At 49.9% G+C, this 24,528-nt stretch overlaps 1 protein-coding gene across 1 annotated transcript; it reads left to right on the forward strand.

Moving 5' to 3' along the window:
- Positions 1 to 155: 155 nt before the first annotated feature.
- cbarpb (CACN subunit beta associated regulatory protein b) lies at positions 156 to 23,350 on the forward strand. Its single transcript, XM_056603306.1, has 14 exons — positions 156 to 249; positions 1,364 to 1,689; positions 3,812 to 3,884; positions 6,476 to 6,624; positions 8,574 to 8,635; positions 9,085 to 9,250; positions 10,979 to 11,171; positions 11,807 to 11,953; positions 12,074 to 12,287; positions 12,939 to 13,110; positions 15,311 to 16,847; positions 17,025 to 17,080; positions 22,522 to 22,665; positions 23,104 to 23,350. Exons 3-14 carry the CDS (start codon positions 3,837 to 3,839, stop codon positions 23,348 to 23,350), a joined length of 3,135 nt encoding a protein of 1,044 aa, XP_056459281.1. The 5' UTR covers positions 156 to 249; positions 1,364 to 1,689; positions 3,812 to 3,836.
- Positions 23,351 to 24,528: the final 1,178 nt, after the last annotated feature.

Consider the following 24,528-nt stretch of genomic DNA (forward strand, 5'->3'; position numbering starts at 1 on the left):
TGTTTCCATCACGGACGATCTCAATCACGACCAAGGAGCGCCCGATCGATCGCCGAGTGGGCGTGTCCTCAGGCGAAGACGCAGCGTGTCACGTGGTGTGGGTCTGACTGAGTGGGTGTGTCTTCAGCAATAGGGTTTCATTCATAAATACTTAGTCCCAAAGATTTAAATGAAAGGGTTCCGTGAGAATTTTCGGGTTATTGCCATAGAACAAACCGTTTTGATGTATGGACCAAATGATTTGTTTAGGTGAGTATCTTTATGATATATATTTGAATGATGTGATAGATCGCGCATACCTTTTTTTTTCTCCGAGAAGGGTTTCACTGCACACTAATGGGAATAATATGCAACAGCTATATAAGCTAAGATGCATGTCACCGTTTATTAGCACTGTTATTTTTTGTCCAGCATGTTGAATGCGTTTAGACATATGCCTATCCTGCCCTAAAAAAAATCAACCAATCTATTACCGCATGTTGCGATCCTTTTTATTGCCTTTTAATGCAAAACATGAGCTTCCACAGTCAGAGCCGCTGTTCATTCCTGCAGGATTATTGAATTCACGCTATTGCATCAAACCTGCTTGCTTTGGTGCGGTTCTATCATTTTGAATGATGTAGGCCTAATTCTTGTTTTTCCTGTCGGTATCTATGAAGGGTTTATTCTAACGCAGTATTTTTTTACCACATATCCATTCTTACGGCTCCAGCTTCTGCTGCCTCCTGCCATAGCAACCCGCATGTTGCTTCGACGCGTTACGAGAGCCTGGACGAGAGAAGAGCATGATCGGATATGAAATGAGCCTATTACCATATAATCCCCCCATCTGCTTCCTTTGCAAATCAATAATTTAAGTTCATAGCCCTACACGATTAAGCCCCATGCAAGCAGCAGGATCGGTGACTTTGGTGTTTAACAGGGCTGTGGAAATAGCACGCTGTAAGCACTTTCCACAAAGCGATGAGGCTGGAATTATTTATCAGTTCATACCTGTTTGAATTAAAGCGCTGCGTTTCAAGACGCTTAACCAATGGATGGATTGGTATTTTACGTTGTGTAGTCCGTTACAAAACTCTAATTGTAAACAAAGTGTGCTTCCAAGGTTTGGGTTTATAGTGCCCACGGAAGTCCGTCCAACTTTTAATTTTCACACTATTGATAATGAGACCTATTTAACCAAGGCTGTGCACCAAAGAAATATTGAATTCCGATATATCTAAATATACTCCACGTGTGTGATCTCCCGCAACTGTATTCAGATCGTGTCTCCATCCATCCCTTCCTTCACCAGAGACCGGTGGCCCGGCTTTAACCGTACAGAGTTACCAACTAACCGTGTCCTCTGATTGGCTGTTCCCAGGCATGGCTCAAGCCTGTGCCGCTGACCTCCGGCCGCCGGGCCCACCCCAGGGGAGCCCTGTAGCTTAGGGCCCAGCCCGCCCGGCCGGGGAGAGAGGGGAGGAGAAGGAGACCACGAAGAAGAAGAGGAAGACGAAAACGAAGAGGAAGAAGAGGAGGAAGGCGTGTCGGGGCGAGGGGGCTGAAGCCAGCCAGGCTGAGGACGATGCTGCTGCCCTGGCTTCGGATGCTGCTACTGCAAGAGAGCTGAGGAGCCGAGACACAGCGAAGAAGACCCCACACACACAAACAGGCGTACAGAGCTCCTTCACACGGCCCTCCGCCAGGGTAAGACACTAGCAGGTGTGTTGGGACAATGCTGTGAACACAGAAGAGCAGCCTACTGGTGACAGGGCTGTTATAATAGAGGAGCGTAGCAGCTATAGAGGGCTGGGAGGGTGGAGGTGGTTGGGTTAGGCTAGGAGAGAGAGAGCGAGAGAGGGAGAGAGAGAGAGACAGAGAGAGAGAGAGAGAGAGAGAGAGAGAGAGAGAGAGAGAGAGAGAGAGAGAGAGAGACAGAGACAGAGAGAGAGAGAGAGAGAGAGAGAGAGAGAGAGAGAGAGAGAGAGGGACAGAGACAGAGAGACAGACAGAGACAGAGAGAGAGAGAGAGAGAGAGAGAGAGAGAGAGAGAGAGAGAGAGAGGGAGAGAGAGAGAGACAGAGACAGAGAGAGAGAGAGAGAGAGAGAGAGAGAGAGAGAGAGGGAGAGACAGAGACAGAGACAGATGTATGGTGACAGCGCAAGAGAGATATATATATATACGTAAAGAGAGAGAGAGTGACGGTGAGAGATCTACAGAGAGATAAAGAGAGAGAGAAAGAGAGACATACATGAAAGAGGGAGAGTGATGGCGAGAGCTCCAGAGAGGGAGAGCGTTGCTGTGGTGGTAGCCTACAGGTCGGGAGAGAGAGAGATAGAAAGAGAGAGAGAGATAGATGCATAAAGAGGAGAAAGAGATGGCGAGAGAGCTACAGAGAGAGAGAGAGCTTTACTGTGGTGGTGGTACCCTACAGGTGGAGAGAGCTGAGAGGTAAAGAGAGATGCAGTGAGAAAGAGAGCGCGACATAAAGAGAGAGCGAGAGGTGGGAAGAAAGATACGGGGAGAGAGAGAGCTTTACTGTGGTGCTGTGGCGTTTTGCTGTGGTGTTAGCCTGCAGGTTTAGAGAGAGCTAAGGCGCTAGCGCTGGGGAGAGAGGCAGAGAGAGAAAGAGAGAGAGAGAGAGTTTTGCTGTAGTGTTAGCCTACAGGTTGAGAGAGAGCTAAGGGTATAGCTACGGAGGGAGATACAGAGAGAGAGAGAGAGAGAGAGAGAGAGAGAGAGAGAGAGAGAGAGTGAGAGGGAAAGGTTTGCCGTGGTGGTTGCCTACAGGTTGAGAGAGAGCTAAGGATATAGCTACCGAGAGAGAGAGAGAGAGAGAGAGAGAGAGAGAGAGAGAGAGAGAGAGAGAGCGCTCTGGTGCTAGCCTACAGGTTGAGTTTCTGGCTGGGGTAGAGTGGATGTTGTGGTGCAGTTGCTGGCAGGATGACAGTGGGAGCTGAGTGGTGCAAGGATTTGGCTTCTCCGTGCTGCGTGAGTAAATCGACAGAGGCGTTATGTGTGTGTGTGTGTGTGTGTGTGTGTTTGCTGGGGTGGTGCTAGTTCGTGTGGGCAAATGGGTTCTTGGCGACTAAAGTGATGTTAATGGCCATGATCTGTATGAGGGAACGCATAGCAGCAGTAACACTGTGGCCGTCGGCCTCACTGCTGTAACTGCTTAGTAACAGTGGCATTCCTGTTTGCTTTAGGTGTGTGTGTGTGTGTGTGTGTGTGTGTGTGTGTGTGTGTGTGTGTGTGTGTGTGTGTGTGTGTGTGTGTGTGTGTGTGTGTGTGTGTGTGTGTGTGTGTGTGTGTGTGTGTGTGTGTCGAATGTGTGTCTATGTTAGACAATAGATGTTGACTCATAGCATATTGAATTAGAGAAATGAGATCCACTCATACCATGTGTAGGCTATTGTACAAGCAAGCATTCAGCCTAATCGTACACCTCTTGCTTGGTATTTTGCTATAATGTTATGTCATGTGTGCATAGTTTAAGCCTGGCTCCTTTCCTGCGTTTAACAACTCTGTTATTACCATGTCTAAGTCTAATATTCTTTACCATCTATCTTGTTCCCTCCCTCTATCACTCTCTTTATCACTTCCTTTTCCCCTCTCTCTTCCCCATCTACCTCCCCACCATCTGTCTCTCTCTCTCTCTCTCTCTCTCTTTCTCTCTCTCTCTCTCTCTCTCTCTCTCTCTCTCTCTCTCTCTCTCTCTCTCTCTCTCTCTCTCTTTTTTCGCTTACCAACTCTCTTTCTTTTCCTCCCTCTCTCCCCACCCCACCCCTCTCTCTCTCTCTGTCTCTCCTGCCATATGTTCTGTCTCAGGGGGACCCTTTTGCTGGCCTGGACCATGAGCAATGAGTCTGCCGTCTGGAACATCCTACCAGAAAACTCCACAGTAAGTCTGTCAACAGGGCCCTCTTCTCAGAGAACATGTTCATTTGTGAGTGTGTGTCTGTGTGTGTGTGTGTGTCTCCATGTCGCTGTGCTTCCTCTCTCTGACAGACTAGTTAATGAGGAACATCCTGATCTGTGCCTGCAATAATTCAATCCCTTATCCAATCGCAGTTTTAATTTTGCTTCTCAAAGAAATGTACTTAAAAGAAAAAACTTTAAAGAACGTCTTAGCTGTTCGACGCGTCAGTGTGCTCAACATGTAGGCAGTAGTCCTCGTAGCGACCAGGTGCTGTGCTGCTTGTCTTTCTCTCTGTTTCTCTTCACTGCTGTATACAAAGGGCACAGCCAAGCCCATACAATGTTTTACAATCTGACATCAGCGTGTTACCAGATATTAGCAATGCAATTATTCCACAATGCGTGCATTTCAAGTGAGCTTGGACTGTCAGGGGACATCCAGTGTGTCTTACACACGTGAAAAACACATTGATGCATCACTCTAATGGTTTGTAATGGATAAGGCAAATAGCTTTTGACGTAATGTGGACAGAAGTGAGTCATACCTTCATTTGTTTGCCCATCCCCTGAGCTAGAACTTCTATTAAACAAAACCAAACAATTGTAAAATAGGACGGGGAGGGCACCATTTATCCTGGCGGCCCTGAAGCCAATTAGCCCTAATGCATTCTGTTTTGATGTTCTGATGTGTTCGGCAAAGAGAAGTGTCATCATCGACGCTGTGCCTTTCCATTTTCATTTCCCTCCTAATGAAGGTATTGATGCGAGCATGATTACAGAATTGACCAAAATACAAACCCCTTGTAGGCATGCCAACAGAAAATACACAACATTATTATGTTTCATACAAAGGAGCTGTAAATGGTCCACAACTAGCCGGTTCTGTCATTCGTTCGCTCTTGCCGAGAGCTTTTCGATCTCTAGGTTCCCGAACATAATGCTAGCCCGTGTAGATCTCGATAAATGGCACCATGGGATTTATAGATCGCTGTAAGCACCAAACTCTTAATATAAAGGTAACACACAAACATACAGTAGTTGGTCGTAAACATGTTTCATAGCCCTACATGGCGGCGTATCACACATACCCTAGACCGAGAAGCACTCTTATTAATCACTTCCCCTTTGAAGTAGTCGTCATGTGCTGAACATCATATCGTATGCACGCTCGTTTATTTCACGCTTTGGGGGTGTGGTTAGGATGTTTGACTGTGTTGGCCTCCCAGCCAAAAAGTCCTGGGTTTGACCCTGATGTCTGCCGTCTTCCTGTTTGTGCCCATGAGCAAGGGGATAACCTTGTGGAGGTTATCTTCAATTGTATGTAAATCAAGTGTCTGCTAAATGTGTTTGACTGAAAACCCTAAAATATATCGGTACGTTACTCATCCTCTGCCTCTGACCTTCTAGTGAAAACAAGGCATTCACTTTAAGAAATGAGGCGTGGGAGAGGAAATTATTTTTATGGGCTAGACATGTAGGTTTTCTCATCTTTCTTGAGAGAAAACACTGGCCACAAATCTACAAGTGGTTTCCTCAAGGCCTTGATGTTTTCCTTTTATTTTTTTCATCCCCGTTTTTCTATTCTCGGCTCCCTTGCCACCTACCTTTCACTTCTCTTCCCCGTTGCCACCATTTTAAACAACAATCTTTTTCTAGATTTTCTTTGCTATTTCTTTCTTTTCCATCACTTTTCAATCCTGATGACTGATTGCTGCTGAAATCATTGGGTCGGTCGGACAATGGGCCGAGGTCAAACACAATACCACATCCGTGGACGCCCAAATCAAACATCTGGCTTATTCCAAATGGGCTGAAGAAGAAATGGCGCCTCCGTTTCCTCTCCAAAGCTCATCTGGCGTGTAATCAAAGTCCGTTGGCGCCTTGGCTTCTTGATGTGTTTATGGTGAAATGGTGCACTGTTCCAGCAACCTTTTCCCCATGGCCGAAGAATCCCCAGAAATATATACCTTCTTTCCACTGTGCATTAGGTGCCTAAACCTCGTTTAATGACAGAGTTCAACCTATATGTGTGTATTGATGTATGGAGGTTTGGTTATTGTTAGGCTATTGGGGTTGTAGATTCCACTTGGTTATACTGTATATGGTGAGCGTCCGCAGAGCACCAGCTTCCGTAAAGTACTCAAGACTCAAGACTTGTTGACTCAAGACCCTCTTACGTCTTTTTTCTGATCTTTTTTTTTACACTTATTGTATATTGTATAACATTGCACTTATTGTATGTTATACGTTCTTGCACTTAAAAGTAGCATTTTATCCTAGCTATCTTTGTGGCATACGGGGAATGGGTTAACCTAGTGATTGTTGGTGCTTGGCACTTGGTTCTATGAACATCCTTTCTGTATCGACTAGAGATATATTTTTGTTTCTCTTTCTTCTGACAAATGTACTTATTGTAAGTCGCTTTGGATAAAAGCTTGCCCTGATGCCCTTAATGTAAATGTAAATATGTATGTATGTGTGTGTGTGTGTGTGTGTGTGTGTGTGTGTGTGTGTGTGTGTGTGTGTGTGTGTGTGTGTGTGTGTGTGTGTGTGTGTGTGTGTGTGTGTTCCCAGGGGATCCCTCTAGGGGCGACAGGGAGGCAGGATGGCTACGTTCTGCTCCTGGTGATCCTGTCCATCTTTCTGGTCGGGACCTTGGTCATCATCGCCGTCCTCCTGCTCGTCTGCCGCCGCTCTGGCCGACGGGGGCAGCGATACGGCAGGTGAGAACGGCGTCCGGGCGTCCCGACGGCGCACAGGACGCCCCCACACCTTTGGACTCTCAGTGTCCATCCACAGGATGCTCTCGATTAATAAGCTCCAAATCCATCTGTCTTCCACTCATCCATCCATCTATCTGTTCCTCCTTCCGTCCACTCATCCATCCATCTTATCTATACATCCATCCGTCCACTCATCCATCCATCTCATCTATACATCCATCCGTCCACTCATCCATCCATCTCATCTATACATCCATCCGTCCACTCATCCATCCATCTTATCTATACATCCATCCGTCCACTCATCCATCCATCTTATCTATACATCCATCCGTCCACTCATCCATCCATCTTATCTATACATCCATCCGTCCACTCATCCATCCATCTTATCTATACATCCATCCGTCCACTCATCCATCCATCTTATCTATACATCCATCCGTCCACTCATCCATCCGTCTCATCTATACATCCATCCGTCCACTCATCCATCCGTCTATCTATTCATCTAACATTTCCATTCATCCATCCATCCTTTACTGTCTTCGTGACTCCAGCTACTGAAGCTAAAGTCTCTCTGTCTCTCGGCCTCTCTCCCTCTCTCTGCCATAACACACACACACACACACACACACACACACACACACACACACACACATACACACACACACACACACACACACACACACACACACCTCTCTCGCACCTTGCACTTCCCCCACATGTTTGGCGCTGGAGAGCGCTCCCCCTGTATAATTGCGCGCTAAGCAATTAGATTTGCAAATCAGGCGAATCACCTGTGCATCTTACCCCGTGTACCTATTAAGACGTCTTTCCCCCCGCTTACTAGGAGAGGGGAGCGAGTGGCTCACTCCCCGGTACGGAACAGACTGTGCTGTTCCAACTGGGCTGGCTTACAAAAAAAAACACACACAAAAAACTGCATTCAGTAGTTTTGTTCGGCAGACCAACAGAATATGCCTGGACGCTCAAGATGCCGCGGTGCGCTAGCAGATGGGATCCCATAGCCGTGCCTTTAATGTGCAGGAAGACGGAGTGTGGCGTAGTGTAGTAGTAGGAGCTGGGGAAGGGAGCAGGCATGGAGGCGGTGGGCTGCTGCAGAAAGGGCTGTGTGCACAGACTGGTACAAATGATGACTGTAATGAGATTTCAAAGCAGCCATTGGCGGTGATTCATCTCACATCTCAGCCCAGCCGCGCATGCGGGCCAGGGAGCACACACACGCACGCTCACACACGCACACACACAAGCACACGCACACACACACACTCTGTCTCACACACACCCACACACACTCTGTCTCACACATACACACACACATACACACAAACACTCTGTCTCACAAGCGCACGCTCATGCACTTACACTTTTGCAGCCACAGCTGGTTGCACGGAACAAAGGAATCAGATGGAGAGGCTTGGTGGGGAAGAGGTTTAGGTTCCTTATCGGTTCCTGAAGGAGAAGGCTGGGGCTTGGGGTTTAATTAAGTAGCATGCATGGAAGATCCTCACCAATTAGGTCTGATATCAGCGGACGGTCTCCCTCGCTCGTTATCTTTCTCTCTCTCTATCTCTCTCTCCACCTAAACCCGCAATCTAAGCTGAAGTATTTGAGATATTACGTAATGTTGTCTTTGCATTTTATTTGATTATATCAATGACTGCCCTAGATATTGTTCATTTGTGCCACAGCTATATTTTCCCAGAATAAATGCAGGTATTGACATAATCTTAGAGTATCGGTATAGATGGTGCAAAAATGTTTATTAAACGTGATGCAAAAAGGGTCTGATCCAAGACTCTTTGCTTGGGCTTTTTGGTCTTGGTTGGTGGAGCGTATCTGTTGGGCTCCCTAGATGAGAGCCACAGACTTCAGGGGTAATCACGTCACTCCATTGATCCCCATGTCTTGCCCGTGTGCCCCAGGGCCAGCGATGACCCAGAGAAAACCAACACCACCTACCTGGAGGACTCTCAGCCCACGCACGGTGAGACCGGACGGGGCACGACGATGTGGTGCAGGGGGTGTGGGCGTTGAAGGATGCCCCGCAAAGCAGTCGTAAAATATACATAACGCATGCGCATGTATTAAATAATGTGTGGACTTGAAACCGTTTGGAGAATGTGATGCGTATGTAGGCCAAAGCGCTAAGTGGCTACCCCTGTATTTATCGGACGGCATGTGGCTCTAGTTCGAACCCCGGCTCCTCCTAGCTGAGTGTCGAGGTGTTCCCGAGCGAGAAACCTCACCCTACCTGCTCCCGACGAGCTGGCGGTCGCTTTGCGTGGTTGACACCGTCGTCGGTGTGTGAATGTGTGCGTGAACGGGTGAATGTTAGGCGATTTTTGTAAAAAAAAAACGCTTTGAGTGGCCACTGGTCGGAAAAAAAGCGCTGTTTAAATGCGGTGCGTTGACTATGGGATCTCTATGTTCCAGAGATCACCATCAGGGTGGATGAGTCGGAGAGCCTCTCCCCGGGGGGCGGCGGCCATGACCAGGAGACGGACCGCTTCCTGTCCACGGGGACCGCCGGGCGCCGCGTCTCCTTCAACGAGGCGGCGCTCTTCGACCACAGCAAGAAGGCCCAGGAGAAAGGTCGCAGGTCAGCCCCGCACCGCTCACGTTAACATCTTTTATCCAAAGCAACTTACAATAAGTACATTTGTCAGACAAAAGAGAAACAACAATATGATGCTGTGGGTACAGTAAGGATGTTCATAGCACCAGGTGGCAAGCACTAATAATCGCTAGGTTACAACCTTCCCTGTATATACGCACTAATAATCGCTAGGTTACAACCTTCCCTGTATATACGCACTAATAATCGCTAGGTTACAACCTTCCCTGTATATACGCACTAATAATCGCTAGGTTACAACCTTCCCTGTATATACGCACTAATAATCGCTAGGTTACAACCTTCCCTGTATATAACACCAGAGATATCTAGGATACGATGCTACACAACGCTAAGTACTATTTGAAAGTTCAAGGACGTACTACATATAATAAGTGTGCAAAAGGGGTGTGTGCGTGTTTGTGTTTTTTCGGAGGGTAGGCGGGAGGCGATGCAGAGTCTAGTTGAGCTATGCAGAGTCACTGTTAACATGTGTCAACAAAACATCAGAAGGTCTTTACCGTTAGTATTTTCAGAGATGCTATCGTCCGAATATGCATCACATTTAAAAAGACATGCTACAGGTAATGAAGGCATTGTAGCTCGTGGGCGCCTTCAGGGTCACTGAAAGGCATTCGGGACCAAACCTGCATCCTTTGGTCTGGGTATTGAACACCCTGCCCGCTACGCCATAAGGCCTTGTTATTTCCTGTTTAACTCTCATTCGTGCCTATATATACACACCGGCCCCGGTACTCTCTCTCTCGCCGAGATCAATGGAAGTGTTTTTATTCTGTCTCCATCTAATGGATCCGTCAGTGAATAGAGGGATAAGTTAATGAGGTCAGAATGCGTCAGTCTGCCGAGGAAGCCAACCAGCGCCACTGTGGATAACCATTCTTCCCCTCTTCACTGTGATGTGCTCCGGCTTCGCAGGGATTATTCTCCCTGCTAAATGACAGCGTCAGCTGCCGTGCGCCAGACTCAAAAACGTTTTCCCTTTGAGGAGCAGATGTGAAAAACACGTTGAATAGCGAAAAAAGAGCAAGGGTTTTTTCGTGTGCCGTTTTTTTATGAACGATGTCGCGGATTAGCTGTTTTGAAAAGGGTGACTGATGTATTGTGGAATCTGTGCGCGTTAATTATTACCCTTTTTGTAGTCTCACAAAGCAGACTCGAGATAATCCGGTTTTAGGCTAATATTTAAAGTCTGACGGCTCATATCTGGGCGAATATTCTTTTGCTTCGTATTTGTTTGGACCAATGCTGTTGTTGGAGGCTGGGATAAGTAGATGCGTCATTTACGAACAAATCGGCATTGTGCGGTCTCGTCGCTTTAGAAATACACTTCATAATTACCATTTTGAATACTCTACCATAACACGTGCTTGCACTTATAAATAGTACGTAGCATTGTGTGCCATCTTATCCTTGCTTTGTTGCATACAGGGGATGGGTTCACCTAGCAACTGATAGTGCTTAGCACTTGGTTCGATGAACATCCTTACTGTACCGACAGCGGCATATTGTTGTTTCTCCTTCTTCTGACCAATGTACTTCTTGTAGGCCGCTTTGGATAAAAGTGAGCGCTATATGCCCTAAATGCAAATGTAATGTAATAATAACACAGTAAAAGGACCAGAGATGACCCACTCTGACCCATTCAGCCGGTACCTCCTAACCCCCTCACCCCCCCCTCCCCTCCTGACCCAGGTACACCCTCACCGAGGGGGACTTCCACCACCTGAAGAACGCCCGGCTCACCCACCTCCACATCCCCGCCCCCGCCCTCAAGATCCTCACCATCCCCGAGTGCGACTCGGCCGAGAACACCATCACCATGGCAACGCGGCCCGCCACCAAGTCCGCCCTCTCCATCTTCCAGGTGACGGGCCTGACCCCGCTCGTTACCCCTGACGCGTCGTTAGTCAGGACCGGGCTGTTTGTGTGTGTGTGTGTGGGGGGGGGGGGGGGGGGGGATTACAGTATCAATCACGCGGGTGAGAGGCAGACCATGTATCAGCCTAATGTACCCTAAGGGGGGGGGGGCGTGTCTTGTATCTAAAGGCTAATTTCATGCTCTATGTTCACGGATGACTCCCCTATGCACCCTGCATTATTCATCCCTCGGAGGCTGTACATGCTGCTGGGTTTGGATTCGCCGTAGACAGATGTAACCAAGGTCTGTGAAACCTCCTCACTTTAGAATGGATGTCATACAGTAGGAGACTCGGTACTTGCAGCGCTGTGCTGAGGCAAGGTGGCTTCACACGTACGACCACGTGAAACCGGACGCCAACTGCGGCCGAAACAATCATTTTATGTTCTTAACATGTGAACATCTGTTTTCTGTGTGTGTTCTTTGTGTTTGTGTGAGTTTGCGCTTCGGTGTGTTTGTGTGCGTGTGTGTGTGTGTGTGTGTGTGTGTGTGTGTGTGTGTGTGTGTGTGTGTGTGTGTGTGTGTGTGTGTGTGTGTGTGTGTGTGTGTGTGTGTGTGTGTGTGTGTGTGTGTGTGTGTGTGCATGGCTCTCCCCGCTCCAGCCCATGCTGTGCCCCCTGTCCCAGGCTGCTGTGGGCAGCCTGAGCCCCAGCTCCCGGCTGCCTGGGGACCCCTTCCACCCCGCGGCGGACCCCGGCTTTAACCGGACCCCCCCAGCCCCCAGCACCAAGCAGCGCAGCACCAGCTCTGTAGGTCCACACACGCTCGGGACTCAGTCGGCAATGATTCGGTCGAGGGGGTGGGTCGAATCCGTCAAAACAATCCCTTCGTCTTCTCCCTGACCCCCGGCTCCTCCCCGTCCCCCCCAGATCGAGATCCTGGGGGCCATGAGCCCCACCGGCTTGGGTCTGGCCGAGGCGGGGTCCGGGGGCCTGCCCGGTGACGGGGGCGCCCAGGGGCCCGTGCTCCAGTTCTTCACCAAGCTGCGGCGTCACGCCAGCCTGGAGGGCGCCAGCCCGTACTTCAAGATCAAGAAGTGGAAGCTGGACAGCAGTCAGCGCGCCTCCAGCCTGGACACCAGGGGTAGGCGGCACCACGCGCTCTGAGGCGTCTCAGGGCGTCGTCTCTGGGGGTCCCTGGCAGAAGAATGGAGAGGGTAGATTCACTATTCATGTTCATCATGGAACACGATCTCAACCAATCGTGTTTAAGCGATCTTTGCTTTGTTTGGCTTGAGTGTGCTCAGCGTGCTGTATTTGGTGCACAGGAATCAACTGGGAGATGCCGTGCTCTTGGCAGACATTATTCACACACAAACAAACACACACACACACACACACACACACACACACACACACACACACATACACACACACACACACACACACACACTCACAGATGGCTCCGTGACGCAGAACTTTGTCTTGTCCAAGGTCTAAAGCCCCGTACTGGGTGGCGCCAACATGTTTCATTACACACACACACATTACACAAACACACACACACATTCTCATTCCTATTTTTAAATACACCCTCACGACTACCTACGCAAACTGTTTCCCCATGCACAGAGGGAAGGAGTCACACAATCACAGAATCTCTTTCCCAAATCCTCTTTTTTCTCTTTCACATTTCAATGCATTCAATCGGATGCATTCTCTCGTCACGCCTGAGATGACTCGAACTGACCTGAGATCCCCTTCCGTGCGTCCTTTCCCCTCCTACGTCTCCCAGGCTCCCCCAAGAGACGGCAGTTCCAGCGGCAGCGAGCGGCCAGCGAGAGCCTGGACCAGGAGGACAACGCCGCGCACCACGACGACCTCGTTCAGTACATCGCCCGCACGCAGGACGCCCGCCGTCCCTCCCCCGCGACCACCCCGCCTCCACCATCACCCTCCCTCGGCAGGTATCTTTAATTGGCTTGCCATTCATCCCTGCCACTGCTTTGCTCTGTCACACACCCATCGTCTATAAGCTGGAGGGGGGACTAGCCCCTCTGCTTTGGACTGGACCTTACTCACCGGCACGCTCTGTCCACGACTAAAGAACCGCTGTCGTCTAGTTTTCTGTTTGAGGAGTGCTTTTATTTTGGTTCTGAAATGGGGGTGATGTATATCACGTTGGGACATTCAGAAGTATTGATTGGCGGAATTGAATAATTAACCGCAGCGAAGGTATTCCAAGGAGGCATTAGTCGGTGGGGTTCAATTCAGCGTCGCGCTTCCTCTTGATTCATTGTTCGACATTGTGCCTTTTTTCGCAAACCGGCAGAAAGTCAGTGAATAAAGAGTGGCGATGGGAGGAATCAATAACCAATCAGTGTGGGTTTCATGTTGCGGCATTACACTGGGGCGAATAAAACCATATTTTATTTATAATCAGCTTCTCCACTCAGACATCAGGAGCTGTTGTATCACACTGATGACACGATATACCTTTTTAAACTTGCCCTAGCACTGCTCCACGATTCCCGGAAAGCCCTTCCCTTACTCCATCTGCGTGTTGCCGCTTGTCAGGATGTGTTTGTGAAGAGCTGGTGAAACACGATCATCGGAGCACATCTCGAGGAGGGATTCTACCTTGTCATTCCACTGAGCTCTTCCTCCCCGCAGCAGAGCAGTACATCAACAGAAACGAATTAGGTGAAACTCTAACCTCGGCCCTCGCGGTTACTGCAGTTCACCTTCTCGGCCTGAGTGAGAGAGACACAAAGGTTTGCTTGGAAGTCGGACCCACGTTGAGTCTCATTTGAGTTCTTGAGTCCGTTCTGCACTAAAGTAGTAATCGCCCCAGGGTTTGAAGGGACTGCACTAAACAAGACAGGTTTGAATAAATAGTTTAATACTCTCTTTTCAAAGCCCTAAAAAATCCTGCTACAAGTGATTATAGTCGTTGGCTTGACTAAAGCGCGCAAAGATATCGCTTGACTAACGCACCGTTTATTATGAACATGGACATTAGACACTTTCAATTTTTGCTGTGAAATTACCAATGAATCAACAAGCGTCGGTTCTAAATGCTCTTTATTCTCGTCATTTCATAAAAGGCTGGCCTGCTTCACTTCATGCTACATGTTGGGAGGGAAAAGACATGATGGAACATCGCTTCACACAACAAGCCCTCTGCAGCCTCTCTCAGCCATCTGTCACCCCAGTGGGTCGAGGACCCCGTGAAACGCATACGCCGGCATTATTCAACACATTGAACACCGGTCCCACTCAGAAACATCATCATTGGGGAATCGGAGGTTCTCTGAAAAAGTCTGCTTCTGCTTTTGATTCCCATGAAGGGGATTTCCCGGATGTCATGCTGGGTTTATTTTTGTAAACTTTCCAATTCTGGAGAATTGTCTATTTCCCCAATGGCCTGTTTACTTCCACAAACACGTTTCGGCTAATCAAATAGTAACCGTTACTAAAACAACAATGATTTTAATTACTAAAATGTAGAATATGTAAGGAAACCAAACCAGTGCTTCCTACCTATCATAAATCTATCTATATAGACTATAAATCATTATTTTTATTTTTATATACGTTATTTCCTGTAAGATGCAATGGGCTAATCACTAAAACGCAATTCCCATGTCCATTGAGCCTTTCATTCATGGCTAACACAAATCAAAACTAATCACTAACTAACTAAGAACGTCATTTAACATTTTGTTAAAACAATGCAAATCATGAACTTTGCTCCGTTAATGATTCTGATTCTTGTTCCGCAAAAAGAACCGGAGGACTTAACATGACTGACCCCTGTGTCGTGTCTGTGATGTGTGTGTGTGTGTGTGTGTGTGTGTGTGTGTGTGTGTGTGTGTGTGTGTGTGTGTGTGTGTGTGTGTGTGTGTGTGTGTGTGTGTGTGCGTGTGTTCATCTCTCCGACCCAAACTCTTTTCCTCTCTCTCTTCCTGTTTGTGTTCCTTCCCTCCTAAATCGCTGTGTGTGTCCGTGCGCTGCTGCGTGTGTGTGTCTGTGTGTGTGTGTGTGTGTGTGTGTGTGTGTGTGTGTGTGTGTGTGTGTGTGTGTGTGTGTGTGTGTGTGTGTGTGTGTCGGTGTCGGTGTGCGCGTGTGTGTGCGTGCACGTGCGTCCCCGTGTCAACACCTCAGGTTAGAGGTGGAGGTCATGGTGGAGCCGCGTCGCAGCCCCGGTGGTCCAGGGGTGATCGGCCTCTCCCCAGACCCCCAGGACGAGGCGCCGAGCCTGGCCGCCGGGGACAGCGGCGACCCCCCGGACCCCCCGGAGCCCCCGGACTCCCAGGCCGTGTACCGAGACATCTGGAACCTGCGCGCCTCCCTGGAGCAGTACGCCGCCTCGGACCAGAGCAGCAGCAACAACGACCGCAGCTCCGTCTGCAGCGACGCCGACAGCGTGTGCTCCCTGGGGGGCCGCCCTGAGACGGCCCGGGGGGGGCTCCCCAGCTACCCGTCCCAGGATCTGGGGGACGAGGCGGAGGAAGGGCAGGAGGCGAAGCCTTCGACCGGGTCGAGGGCGGAGGCAGCGGAGCCGGAGGTGAAGAGGAAGAAGAAGAGGCAGGGGGGCAGCGTGGACTCGGAGCGGGGGGGCACCGGCGACGGGGTGCCGGGGAACCGGAAGCTGCTGCAGATGGACAGCGGCTACGCCTCCATCGAGGCGCCGTGCCGCGGCACGGAGGAGCTCCGCCTCTTCGGGGCGGGCGCCGACGGCGGCAGCGCCCAGGACCGGAGCGCCCTGGAGCGGCGGCACCACTTCACCAGCGCCGGCCGCAGCAGCACCGTCGGCGAGAGCTTCGAGTCGTCGCACCTCTTCGAGGAGGAGCCGGAGGCGGAGCTGTCGGCGGCGGCGGCGGCGGTGGGCGGGGCCACCGGCGGGGTCGCAATAGCGACGGGCGCGGGTCCCCTGGGCTGGGCGCCGTACGGCCAGATGTTCACGGCCCGCGAGACGGCCCAGCCTGCGCCGGCGCCACCGCCGCCGGCCCAACCACCGCCCGTAACCCTACACCGCCGCGACTACAGCATCGACGAGCGGACCGACGCCCTCTTCCACGAGTTCCTCCGCCACGACCCCCAGTTCGACCAGCATGACTCCCCCGCCAAGAAGCACCGCTCCCGCGTCCACCTGCGCAAGCAGTGGCAGCGCCACAAGCAGTGGAGCGACCCCGGCGTGCGCCACTTCCACTCGTCCTTCGAGCGGCAGCGCACGCCGCTGCGCCGCGGCGACAGCGTCAGCTACCTGTCGGACGCCAGCTACCAGCTCACCCTCCCCCGCATCGTGAGCGCGCCCGACGACGAGGCCAGCGACGGCAGCGCCAGCGCCCCCGGGACGCCCAAGCTGTCGGCCGCCACGGCGGCCGTGAAGACCCAGGAGGAGGGGGGGGCCCTGGGGGAAGGGGGCGGCGACGGAGGCCAGGAGACCCAGCCTCCTCCTCCTCCTCCTCCTCCTCCTCTACATCGCTCCGTCTCGGAGACAGAGGGGCGGCCGGAGGAGGGCCCCGGCCTTCAGGAGGACCGGGGCCGCTCGATCTCCCCGCCCTCGCTGCCGGACTCCCGGCGCTACGGCCCGCAGACCTTCACGGCCGAGCTGACGGACAAACTGGCGGCCGGCCTCGACGAGAGGCTGTACGCGGGCCTCCGGCAGACCAGGGACTCGGCGGCGGCGGCGGCGGCGGCGGCGGCGGCGGCGGTGGCGGCGGCGCTGGAGTGCACGGCGGTATCGGTGGCGCACGCTTCCCCGGACCACAGCCCAGTGTAGCAGAGGCCCCCCCGGGGCCCCGCTCCTCCCTCTAGACCCCCCCTGCGGTACCTGGGCTACGGTCTCTCCCCTCTCATTGCTGTCTTGTGTCAGGGCCACATAACGTCCACGGTGGGTTACGTAGACAGTTTAGATGACGTCAGACTTGGGTAGCTGTTTCTGTGGTGCTCGAGCGTATAGAAACACAGAGGGGGGGTGGGGGGGGGGACAGTGATTCGTTATGTGGGTAGGGATAAGCGGCAGCATAACCAAAAACGATACGCTCTCTCGATTGTTTTGCTTTTAACTTCGGAAAGCCAGCTTCTGTGAACATGGCTTGTATCATCACAGTAAGGAAGGGGAAATCAATGTTTTAGTTTCCAATTCACGAATCCGCTAAAGATAATGATTAGAATATACAATTATTTGCCCCCGGTATTTCTCTCTCTGTGTGTATTGAGGATAGTTTATGTGCCATCAACTATCATGTACTGCTGTTCTGCACTAATTGATCCACTGTGAAACCAGGTGCTAAAGAAACAATTAAATCTGGACACAATCTGCCAGTTCAATACCAATACTCCGAGAACTGTTTTATAACTCATTGTTTTCATGGCCTGATATATTTTCCACCCATGTGGATCCATTGAAATGGTATGTGATATGATACTGGAGGGAGGGGTAAGAGGGAGATTATAAGCTTCCTGGAAATTGTAAAAAAAAAAAAAAGAGAAAAAGGAAGCGAATGAAGCGTGCGACTGAGAATCAAATTCATGTGTAATTTCCAAACCAGAGATGTAGGATTGTTTACGTGCTGTCATTCAGACTGAATGGATGTCCGGGTGGAAGGACATGGAGCTCCGAAACATAAAATGTTTCTGTTTTTCTCATAGAAACCATAGAAGCTGTTCTATATAAAGTAAAAAGGTATTTTTTATTTCTTTTTGGGCCATTGGTTTTCAAACCTTACCCCCGAAATGATCGGGTTTGTTTTACGGAAGAGCTAATCCTTTTCCGAATCAATGATGGAAGTATTTTTGTGTACATTTTGTCGAGGGGTGGGGAGGAATGTTAGAAAAAACAGTTAAATGCATCTCATGCTTATGATGTGCTTTGTGGTTTGGCCGCTGTAAGAAACTAGAGATGCTGGTATAAATGCATTCGAAGACACTCGATAGCTGCCTGGAGTTGCACACATCTGAAAATATAGCTTGACTCCATAAGCTATGACTCTTCCCACCACTTAGACCTGAGAATAGGCTGATGACATGCCTGCTGTTTGAAACGCTGATAGATGTTTTCTTTTTCATGGAAACAGAATGCTTTCTTTTGCATGGGGCTTGCGAGGCGAGCTTTACTTGACAGCAGCTTGTGCGCCCAATCGTCATCAGACCTATGTGTTTAACAGAAGGTCAAAGGTGACATTTATTTCCCCTTCCCAGACATAATGTGCCATGGGCCACACAAGGCAAGGAGGCCTTGTGTTTATAGCATTAAAACCCATAACATTGAAAACCAGGTTTGCCTTTAGCTCGAGCTAGGCTAGTCAAGGCTTATGGTCTTCAGTCCAGATCTCCAGGGGAATAAGGGAACGGGCTCTACGTGACCCAGATTCACCCTCTCTGAGGTTGGGCGACCCTCCCCCTTGCCTCCATCCCCGGGAAGATGGAGTTGAATGTCAATCACAACAGGAGAGAGTGACTGAGACAGAGAGAGACAGAGACAGAGAGAGAGCAGAAGAGGGCATGGCCTGTGTTGTCGATCGCTCCCAGTGGGCCGTGTTCACCTAGCGCTCATCCGCATTGCATTCACCCTGGGTACGTTGCTAGGTTGAAGGGCTGCTACAAGCCTCAACAGGCTGTTATAGCCAGTATAGCAGCCTGTTAGAGCCAGTATAACGGGCGGTTTTACCTGGTAGCAGGGTTGCATTGAGAGGGAAACGCGCGGTGCAGTATTAATGTAGGCGCCACAACGTTTTAATACTTTCATACTACAGGAGGAGACTAGTTTGTCGCCCCTTTTCCAGTCCAATTACAGCTGTTCTCCTCCGTGCACTGATGGACATTGTCTCACTTGTACGTGCGCTTGTGTGTGGGACTCCAAATGCAGGAGCCATGCGCCTCATTAAGAGAACAATGAGTGAGATGAAAGGGAAATTGAGAGATGAGAGCTTCAATGGGCTTTAAAAGGGACCAGGATGCTGATAGTGAGAACACACATTCACACATACAGACAGACACACACAAACACACACACACACAGACCCAACACTTATGTCACCATGGAGAAAATAAATCTGCCTCGCTGTGCTTCCTTGTATTTGCTCTCTCTCTCTCTCTCTCTCTCTCTCTCTCTCTCTCTCTCTCTCTCTCTCTCTCTCTCTCTCTCTCTCTCTCTCTCTCTCTCTCTCTTTCTCTCTCTCTCCCTTCCACTAAAACGTAATACGTTTTACCATAACCCTTTTCTACTATAAAGAAATGGACCGAGGAGCCATTTGTCAGTGTGTACCAGACAGAAATACATCCAGCATCTCCCATCCCACATCAACAACGGTCGAGATGATAGAGTTAATCACTCAAACTCAGCCTTTCCTCCCATTTGAAATAACAGATGGCTCAAACAAGTGGAGGGATAGCAAAGAGAATCACCAAAAGTTGCGCAACGGTGCAAATGTACAGAGAGCGATACGACGGTGTGTCAGTCAAGCACAATGTTGCAGCAGCCAGACGTAGTCTACTGTCCTCCACTACACTAAGACAGATACTGTAGGCGGACTGGGGACACTGTGGTAACCAATGTGTGTGTGTGTGTGTGTGTGTGTGTGTGTACTAACCAGTAGCCTGTTGAATGCACTGATGCATACATGTGCATAGGTTTGCATGAAAGTTAACATTTTAGTACATTTTTGGTCATTTTTCAGATATTACTGTACTGACTCATAAATACCATAGGCAACGTACATTTGTCCAAAGAGGTAGATATTTTAGCTATATGGTATGGCCAGATTTTATGTTTTATGAAAGCTACTGTTGCTAAGATGCTGTAAATGATAGGATTTGTGATAATTCCATGACAGTAAAACAGATACATATATATTTATGTATTTCTTGCTTGTTAGTTAATTACTTAACTTACTTTATTCCCTCTCCCCCTATACAAGCTTTTCAAACAGCATTGCCTTTGCCGATCCTGGTTTTTGGGACCAAATCGTACTGAGCATTATTTTTGTTTGATTTTCCAACTAGTAAATAAATGAATGAAACAGCAATTAATTTATTTTCCTGTAAGTTATTCTTCAAACTAATTTTTCTTGTCTTTATTCTTTGTCGGTGCTTTTGGTTAAGCAATTAGCAACCTTTATTTCCATCAATTCAATCAAATACTCATTATATCTCAAAACTTTAAATATTTGTTACTTGCAGACCTTTAGTCTATTTCAATCACGAACAAACTAAATACACAAAATATGAAAAAATCGATATAAATAATTCAACACGCAAATTAAGTGATATGCTTGATCTTTTTGGAACAATTTCACGAGAGTGGGATGCCGACGTTAGTTTTGCGTCGGTAGGCGGCTTCATGACTCAGCCACCGGTGGGGTTAGGAAACTAAAAGGGTTGGCTGGAGCAAAGGCAGTCCATGCACGTCTAATAGACTTTTAGTCTAATAGGAATATCAGCACGTCAAATCGTAAAAAACCGACTACTTCGTCTCGCCTAATATTCCAAATGCATTTGCTAAATTGATTTTCCAATATTTGAAGTGTTGGGGTTGGGGGGGGGGGGGGGGGGGGGGGGGGGGGGGGCGGCCCGAGCTGCAGCTGTGTAGGGATGGATGATTCTATCTCTCTCTTCACCAGACACCCATAGGCTGGGGGAAGCCCAGATGTGGCTCCAGGTGTGTGACTATAGAACATTTGTGGATAGACAGATGGATGGATAGACTGTGGACGGACAGATGGAAGACTGAAGAGGTTTTGGGCGACTATTTATCTTCTTCCAGAATCCTTTGCCTTACAATTCATCTTACAAAAACATGCTATTCAATGTCTGGTTTGTTCAATAAAGATAGATTCAACGACAGATTGGCCTAATAAACATATGCATAGTCTTAGTTCAGTCTAGGAAAACGCATGCATATAAAACACATGTAAAAATGGCATACATTAGTGTGCGTATAAATCTTATAGCAAGGAGCCAGAATCAATCTGCTGATGCCCTTTCTACCAGTCCACACAGTCTGCCTCTTCATGCCAGCAGCCATATCTTACGAAGGACTTGGCTATGCGATCGACCAATCATAACCGTACATTGCAGTGAAGGGGCTTCAGAAGTAGCTCAGCTAAACTGAGTGGGAAACAGAGCAGGCAGCATGTGATCACTGCTACCTTCGGTTTAGAAGAACAATGGTATAGTGTTCCAAACAGGTTTTCAATTCAGTCATTCATTTCTGCAAGGGTTACACACACACACACACACACACACACACACACACACACACACACACACACGCACACACCCCATCTCCCCCCAGCCTCCCCCCTCCTCCAAAGTGTCTTTTCCAGGCGCTGGAGAAATCGTGTGGGCGGCGACGTGGTCGATGACTCACACTCACTGCCCCCCTCCACCGCGCACACATCAGAGACGGCTGTTTCGTTTTCTCACCTATTATCCGTCGCTAAGTCCGCTCCGTGGCAACAGCCGCGAAAAGCCAAACGGAGGCGGTGCGGACGGCGTCGCTCGGTGGCACCCGGGGAAAAAAAAGCACAAGTTGTGAAACTTAACGGCTTTGTCGCCAGGATTGGCGAGAGAATTCTGTGAACTCTGCGGCTTCAGTGCCCTTTTGATCCTGCGTGGGGAATCAAGACATATTGTGTGTAATGATGACATATCACAAGTAGGATTGGCATAAGGTGGCTGCATCGTTTATGATGATATAGGGCGGGGAAAGTACAGGTCCGACGCGTAGTGACCATGAACAGTTTGTCATTACTGCCACATTTATTGCTGCAGAACGGCGGGCAGAGGAAATCCGACTTCCTTATTAGGATTACTCCTTGGGGGAATGAGGCGTGTGTGTGTGTGTGTGGGGGGGGGGGGGGGGGGGGGCGTATTGTTGGAACGAGTCATACCAGAGAAAGGAAATGGGCACAGGAAATATGGAAAGGAGGTTGTGAGACGGAAGAAGAGAGCGGGCAGAACAGGTTTGGGGGGGCCGTGAGACATATCCGTATTTATGAATAAGAGGGGAATATAATGTGAATGTGCACCGAATACTGAATGACACGAAACACAGAGACAGAAAGCATGTATGGGTTTGGCCTGTACCGAGAACAAAACGCGGGGGTGGAGAGAGAGAAGGGGAGATGGAGAGATGGAGAGAGAGAGAGAGAGAGAGAGAGAGAGAGAGAGAGAGAGAGAGAGAGAGAGAGAGAGAGAGAGAGAGAGAGAGAGAGAGAAAAAACCCTAGAAAGCTGATTATGCAGCTTTGTACACCCACACAGTCTGCCCACGCTGCCTTTACTCCTCCTCCACCTCCTCCTCTTCCCCCCGCCCCCCCCCCCCTGCGTAGGATTCCACTCCTCCCCCCCCCCCCCCCTAACTCCCAGCTGCGTCACCTGGCTCCCCGAGGCAGGGGAGAACTCCTCTCCGCTTCGCCTCAGTAATTACAACCGAGACGGAAGCCAGAGACCCCAGTCCCTCAGTCTGCTGCACTGCATCACCGACGGACCGCCAGTCAGGCACACGCACGGGTATGCACGTGCACGCACACTCACCCACGCACGCACGCACGCACACACACATGCACACACACTCAGCATGCATGCCCAGACACACAGATGCACAGACCATGTGTAAACACACGCACAGACAGACACACACACAGACACACATGCAGATGCTCTTGCACATTTGCACATAGCGATGTAGTCCTCATGTGCAAACAGAAAAAAGGCACACACATATCACACGTACACACACGCACAACTACGCAGCAAAACTCTTTTTTTTCTTAATCCACGGACGCTCTGAAAATTGTTCCGGAATAGCTTTGAGTTGAATTGATGTTTGTGGAAGGATCTATTCATGATCTGGTGAAATGACCTCCATGGGGTAGAGAGAGGAGTCCTCTCACGACCATTCCTCAAACACAAGGCGTGTGCCCGTCATGAGTCCGTGCTGTGCTTCAGGGTGAACTCTTTCCAGATGAACACGGCAGAACAGAGCGGCATGAACACCACCACCACCAGTCCAGCGGGTCCGGTTGATGGAGTGGGCAGCAGTGATGTAGGTGGGAAAGAGCCACTCTCGCCCGCCGCCGTGGGGTCCCGGTGTGGGGGGCTGATCCACCGGACGAGACAGGAAGAGGAAGAGGGTCCGGACATACCCATCTGCGGCTGCCTTCCAGCGCGGCCTGGGGGAGGGGGATGGGGGTGAGGGGGGGGGGGGGCCTGCTGTCTGCTCCGGCCTTCAAGCCACCCTCCCTAGCCAAACCCATAGGGGGGGGGGGGAGACACAGCACGCATCGGGAAACCGTGACGCCACAGTAAATTAGGATGGCAGAGATTGATGGATGTGGCTTTGGCCGTGGCTCCGTTTAGAACGCCGCCATTGATGTGGCATTCCTGTGGCAGGCGGGGTTCGCTGTGGGGTCGCGACCCCGCTTTATCTACTGTCAGGAGATAAAGGGCCGAGGTCCGGGATGCGCTACAGTCCCGTGGACTGAGGCCGATGCTGTTTGGATTCTCTTCTCACTAATATCGTCCGTCTGGCATGCATAAGCTTACTTTTGGTGCGGTTTACTGAACTCGTGTTGTTGTTCATAAGCACATGAAGACAAAAGGCTGTCCTGTTGCTCTGATGTATGTTATCCCTTTCTATTGTGAATGCACATCAGTTATGTCCTCCTGACTGCTACAGACGACGATACTTCCGTGCCCTAGAGAAGCCACCAATGCTTTCCTTTCCGGAAAGGAAAGCATTGGTGACTTTGCATCGTTTGCAACGTTAAAATGTGGAGGATGAAGGTCACAAATAGAAGCCCCCCCCCCCCCCCCCCCTGCCTACCGCACCCTGGAGATGTGCGTACCATCTGTGACCGGGTCATGGAGATGAGGTGATCCAGGAGGGAACGATTGGTTCTTACTGTCTGTTATAGAGACACTCCACTCTCTAGACTCACTAGTTGCAGCAGTCGTGTGCACGCAGGCAGCGTCATGAGAGTGAGCTGGCATCAGCCTTCCAAGCACAAGATTGCTCACACCGCCATCCTCCTCCTGTGAGTCTGTTTACAAACGGGGATAATTGATTGAAGGGCACATGACGAATATAGATGTTGACGTCCGCAATCGCTCGCGATAAAAACCTTACTCCTTCCAAAGGGTGGGCAGCCAAATAAATCATCATGGGAAGGAACCACTCCTCTTCCCTGATGGGGATACTGCTGCTTACTATCTTAGTCATCCCTCGCCCGAGACAGTCTTTCTCCAGCCTGTGCATGATGGGACAAGCGACTTTTTGTCCAACTGCTTTCGACCAACGTTTCAAGTACTTTACAATTCAGCTCTACGTTACCAGCCACAACTTCATGGGATACAAAGTTACAAGGAGGTGTC

Source organism: Gadus chalcogrammus, chromosome 12, assembly GCF_026213295.1.
Source record: "Gadus chalcogrammus isolate NIFS_2021 chromosome 12, NIFS_Gcha_1.0, whole genome shotgun sequence".
Lineage (NCBI taxonomy): Eukaryota > Metazoa > Chordata > Actinopteri > Gadiformes > Gadidae > Gadus > Gadus chalcogrammus.

Bases quoted from the DNA above. Each gene is read 5' to 3' on its own strand.
- cbarpb (XM_056603306.1), top strand. From the start codon at position 3,837: ATGAGCAATGAGTCTGCCGTCTGGAACATCCTACCAGAAAACTCCACA. The intron at 11,954-12,073 runs GTAGGTCCACAC...CGTCCCCCCCAG, and splicing joins AGCAGCGCAGCACCAGCTCT to ATCGAGATCCTGGGGGCCAT. The intron at 16,848-17,024 runs GCGGCGGCGGCG...GTCTTGTGTCAG, and splicing joins CGGCGGCGGCGGCGGCGGCG to GGCCACATAACGTCCACGGT.